The 6,071-nt window shown below is 37.9% G+C and overlaps 1 protein-coding gene across 1 annotated transcript; it reads left to right on the forward strand.

Annotated features, from left to right (window-relative positions):
* Window positions 1–642: 642 nt before the first annotated feature.
* On the forward strand, window positions 643–2,917 carry LOC112514969 (uncharacterized membrane protein At1g75140-like). Its single transcript, XM_025121622.1, has one exon. It carries the CDS (start codon window positions 825–827, stop codon window positions 2,742–2,744), a length of 1,920 nt encoding a protein of 639 aa, XP_024977390.1. The 5' UTR covers window positions 643–824; the 3' UTR covers window positions 2,745–2,917.
* The last annotated feature ends 3,154 nt before the right edge of the window (window positions 2,918–6,071 follow it).

Genomic DNA, 6,071 nt, shown 5'->3' on the forward strand with positions numbered 1-6,071 from the left:
CAACAGCTCCAGAAAACGGAAAAAACCAACTACACCCATCTTTTTTAGCTTATTTTATGCAAAATATTTTTTTAACGATCAAAATTTGAAGTGTGTTGATAAAACAAACGAACATGTAATATTTGAAATAGGTGAAAATTAGAAGTATAATTTAACTTTTATATAAAAATATAATTATTATCACTTTTACTTAGAAAAAATATTTATAAGTTTTAACATAATTAGGGGTTGTTTTTACCTCTTAATAGTTTCATTAAAATACAACTTTTCAATYGTTAAGATGTAAATCTTATTTGACAAAAAATGATCTATATATTAATGGTTCTAAAACCATTTGAATGATTTTGTATGTTACGTCTCCTTTAACCATTCAGCGGCCTAATTTTTATTCTAAACAATTACCAAAAAATTATATTTTATTTTGCATTATATCATAAAATCTTATTAATCATTCTGACCATTTAATCATTATACACCAAATCATTCGATAATTACAAGTTTTTTACCCAATGCCTACAAAAAAAATGTTATATGTTTCATCAACGTTGGGCAAAAATGTTACATTTTTTACTTTTTTAATTTAATTTCCGTTAGTTGACGTTTGTAGAGGCAACAGCCCCATGGGCGGCTGCCGCTGAATCAGCCTCTCTCCTCTATCTTTCCCWGAAAAATCTGATTTATGCCCTAATCCTAAATCCACTCCCAACTCCAAAATCCCATTTTCCAACACTAAAATCAACCCCTTTTCTTGATTGGATCACAGCAAAGCTTTGTGGTGTTAATGGCGGAACATCTTTGAGCCAATTGGAGCTATCTTTCGTTCCATGGATATCAAAGGCAAGTGTTTCTGTATCTATTTACTCTTGATCTTTCACTTTTCTTGCATTTCTAATACCACTTCCACGGACACCGATGATCCTTCAAACTTGGCCGATCCAACACAAATCGTAAACGTATTGAATCAACATATATCTCAGTTAGGTAAGCTCGAGGAGCTAGTGAAAAACCTCACCGATTTGGTCACTAGATTGGAATCGAGAGTATTGGAATCTCCTACTGARTTTAGGAGTTTCGATGATAAATTTGTTCATGAAGAAACTGTTACTTCTGACTCGAAAAACGTCGATGAAAATGGATTCGGTGATGAGGGTTCTGTAAGAGATGATAGAAAGRTTGATAGATTGGGTGCTGTCTCTGTTACTAAGCATAGCTTATTTTGGTCTGAAAGGTTTCAATTCGTTTCAGCTGTGAAGCTCGATACTAAAGCAACTTGTCTGAATGTGTTACCATTTAAAGATCTTGAAGGATTAAGCAAATATATTACAGTTGGGGATGATCTTGGAAACTTTTACGTGTTCACTAGATATGGTGAAGTTATGCTTCAATTCAACACTCTCACGAATTCCCCAATCACAGCCATGCTATCTTACATTTCGGTTTTTAGGAACGAAAGTATAGTGGTTACAGGCCATGGAAATGGTGTAATTTTAGTTCATAGGGTTTGGGAAATCCCAAWTGGGGATGAATCGAATTTGCTTGAAAGGGAAACTATTCACAAACTCGATCAAGAACTCGGGTCGGCGATCACCATTTTGGAAATMCATCATGTTGGGCGAACAAGATACGTTGTATCCATAGATATCGGTGGAACGATTAAGGTTTTCAAGGAGGGAGGTTCAGTAATTGGCACCATTGTTCCTAAAAGCCGACCTCTTGCTTTCTTGAAACAAAAGCTCTTGTTTCTTACAGAAACTGGTGCAGGGTCGTTAGATTTAAGAACGATGAAGCTTAGAGAAGCTCCTTGTGAAGGTTTTAACGGATCTTATGCTTTGAATTATGTTTTTGATGCATCGGATAGAGGGAAGGCGTACGGGTTTACTTCAGGAGGYGAATTGGTGCATTTGCTGATATATGGTGATTCGATGAACTTTAAGTGCAGGGTAAGATCGAAGAAGAAATTTGATGTAGATCGTGGACCGTTAGCCTTTGAAGCAATCAAAGGCTATTTTCTTATTGTTAGTCAAGAGAAGGTGTTTGTTTATAATGTTTCTTCTCAGCTTTACGTGAGAGCGGGTTTGCCACGGCTTGTGTTTTCGGCTGGACTTGATGAAATAATCGCTTCTTTTTTGAATTATCGTGCAATGGGGAGAMTGGATGCTAAAAAAGATGAAGTGATTCCATTAATCGCTAGTGATCATGACAAATTGGTGATTTTGAGTTTAGGAAGTGGTTATATCGGGATGTATCGTTCTAATCTTCCCGTTACAAAAGGCGAATTCAACACCATGTTATGGAGCACGCCAGTTTTGTTCTTCATCCTCTTCCTTTTCGTAGCATGGCATTTCTTTGCGAACAAGAAGGAAGCTTTGACCTCATGGGGCCCRGATGATCCATTTACGCAAGGAGCTCCACCGGGTTCTGGGGAGCGATCTTTTGGCGATCCCACTTCAAGAAATCATGATATCATGGATCGTATAGGTGGCGGTGGAGGTGGCGGCAATGGTGGTGGTATAAGAGGGCCACCAAGAAGGTATGGTTCGCCAACACGGTATGTGGGTGGCCCTGCTGCTAATTCGTTTAGACCAACTTCTATTGATAACAACTCTAGACCTGCATCCGTGGAACCAGATTTCAGAGGGTCGGAGTTGAAATATCGAGGGTCGAATATTGAATCTAGTGGTTTTGGTAAAAGAAGAGAGGGTTTGTTTGTAAACAGTCAGGTTGTGGACGATCATGGCAGTTAAATTTGCTCGGTTTTCGMTAATTCACCTTCAAATCTTGGTTGTTTTTTGAAAACTTGGTTTCTAAATGTCGAGTTGCTGATAGTAAGTTGTTTAAGAATGCGTATGTATGGTTTTTACTCTGTATTTGATCGGTTATTTCAGGAAGAAGTAATAATCACGAGAAGTTCTAAAGCATATAAATGATGTTTGCCGTGATTTAATCGGTCGAGTTATGTTGGATGGAGATTCAAACGAAAACACCYTATCACATGTTCGTCACATGTTCGTCGAGTTACTGATAGCAAGTTTAGTTTCTTTTTAAGAAAGAATGCTATGAAATCATAATAATAGAGTCACAACAAACTAGTTRACTCTTTTCTCGGAACTAATTTCTCAGTGTTTGAGTAGCCATGAATCAATATCTGAAATCGGAAGAATGAATAAGCATTCATGGTCCAAGATATGCATAGGCCTTAAAACTACCACTCTACACGTACCACCTATATATTTTCGATAAATCCAAAATCAAAAGAAATTTAGTGGGATGTTTSKTTTGCAKATTYCGAAGRAATTTGATGAAATTGAAATGTTGAATTYCATYSACCAAATTTCATTMTAYCGTTTGATTTATTCTTTTTCACGAAATGTATCTTCAAAATCATACAAATTCCACAAATAAATGAATTTAACATTCCTTAGCAACTACATGGTATTTTGATGGAATCAAATTCTCTATTTTCATAATATCAAACATGCTCTTAGCCCAATATATCCTAATCTTATAAAACTCAATATGACCATTGTCGATCACCTCTAACGACTGTCGATCTAAATCACTGCTGACCACCGCCATCTGAACCACCGTCGACCGCCACCAATCTGAACACAGCTGACCACCACCGATCTGAACCACAACCGTTGATTTGAACCACTATCGATATGAACCACCGTCAGGCACCACCGATCTGATCCACCGCCGATATGAACCACCGCCAATAACCGTCATCTAAACCACCATGAACCACCACTGATCTGAACCACTGTCGACCATCACTATCTGAACCACCACGGACCACCATCGATGGAACCACTGCCAACTACTACGATCTGAATCACCGTCGGCCACCGCTGATTYTGAACCACCCCCGATCTGAACCACCGGCGATCTAAACTGCATCCGACCACCACCACCAATTTGAACCACTGCCGACCCCCGACGACTACCATCGATCTGAATCACCGCCGACCACCAATGATTTGAACAACCACCAATCTGAATTGCCGCCGCCACAACCAATCTGAATCACTATCCATCTGAACCACCGATGACCACCTCCATCTGAACCATTGTGGACCACCATCGATCTGAAGCACTCTCGACCACCGCCAACCATTACCGATCTGAACCACCGTCAACCATTACCGATCTGAACCACCGCCGACCACCATCGATTTAGTAACGCCGTTTGGCTTATGGTTATATTTGGGTTGTGTATTTTATATTGTTTTACATATTAAATAATTATTTTATTAAAGTATTTTTAATTTTAGAAAAATTAAAATTTCCGAAAAAGGGCATTTTTGTCATTTACCAATATTTCATTCCAATTTCAAAGCTACATTCTGTGAGCCAAACAGAGAAATTCCAATTTCTTAAGAGATTTCATTACAATGTCTGTCATTCAAACAGGTGGTCAAACATGTCAACATTTCATTCAAATTCTTTCAAAGTCAAATTTCTTTAACAAATTCCATTTTATCTAAAAATATTTTGATAACCAACGTCACCTAAGTTTGACACAAAAACATCACATCATATAATAATCAATAACYTAAAACCAAAAGAAACTCAATTTATCCAAATAAACTTAACTTCACACGTACCAAAACATATCGARTAATTGTATTTTAACTTTAACATCCAAAATATTACATACTAACATCCAAAAAAAAAAAACAATTCTAATTCTAAACATAGTTGGGAAATAGGAAATTATGAGATTTAGTTGAAATTATGTGATACCCATCCTTGGCCCCATCCCGGTTTAAGACAAACGGGAACCCTATCCCGGGTTTAGCGGGGAATCCCCATCCCCGACAGGGCCGGTGACCTAGTTCCCCGATGAGTAGTGGCCCATTCACATGCCTACACATGAGGGGACTTGGTAGTGTGCGGATGACTTGGTCGCGGGACAAAGATCACGTCGTCTCTGATTTAATATCACGGGTGATGAACTACAACTACTGTAACTGTAAGAGGGTGCTCAGCAAACTGCTCTTGGGCTTGCTCTCGCTCCCTTCCCGTACTATTCCTCCCCACTAAAARAAGAGCGATTGAGAATCTCGAGAACCTATTTGAACGTCCATCTTTGCAGGGCGATTTGAAAAGGAGTATATCTTTCTTGTAGTGCCTTCCATTCCACTATTCTGATCGAGAAAGAATCTCTTCTGAACGACCAAGTCATAATGAGATTAAAAACCGATGCTTCCTTGGCCGTGTGGAACATGGATTAGCATTATGTCATTCCTACAAGTGATCCCCCATCCAAGATTGGAAGAAGTGTTATATGAGGACTTCGAGATCAAATAGAATATGTTCCTTTATATTCCTCGTGAGCCACTGATTTCTCCGAAACAAGAGATCAAAGTGATCTTCCTCCTTTTTCCCAATAAGTYGACTGTTTGAACCCTTCCCAGTTATGTTGCATTGACAAATATATGGCAATCTTCCTAAAACTTTTTCCCAAGCYGGAGATCTAACAGGAAACAAGCTCTTTGTCACTCTACCTCTTACTTTCACCTCTTTCTGTATCCTAAGACAGAGAAAAAGTTGCATTAAAAGAACAGAGAATCTTATTAGATTGTTGGTAAATGTTGCTCATTCAAACAGGAGGTCGTAGGTTCGAACCCAACACCTTTAAACTTTGTTACTATTTTAAAGAAGTTTCAAGRAGTTGGATTTGAACCCACGACCTCCCATTTGAAGGAGCAAACATCTTACCACCAATCTCATCAAATTCTTTGTTCTTTCAAATGCACCGAAATTTTATTATTCTTATTATCATATAATTATACTCCTATGAAAAAGTCACATATTTTAAGAATGTGTAAGAAAATTACAGYTCTACCCTTGATTATAGAGAGAAATTTTATTCATCACATAATTGGTGGTGTTTGTTTTTTTAAAGCTCTTATTTTACCACTTATGTCTGATTCCGTCAGACATAAGGCAATTCAGACCGTTGGTTTTTCTTTTTCTTTCAGAGCCACTTATTCCTTATTTTCCTCTTAAAAATTAAGTGATAGCCTAGCCACTTATTTTCCTCTTAATCCTGAAAATTATCTAGA

The sequence above is a fragment of the Cynara cardunculus genome, assembly GCF_001531365.2.
Source record: "Cynara cardunculus var. scolymus isolate 2C chromosome LG 6, CcrdV1, whole genome shotgun sequence".
NCBI lineage: Eukaryota > Viridiplantae > Streptophyta > Magnoliopsida > Asterales > Asteraceae > Cynara > Cynara cardunculus.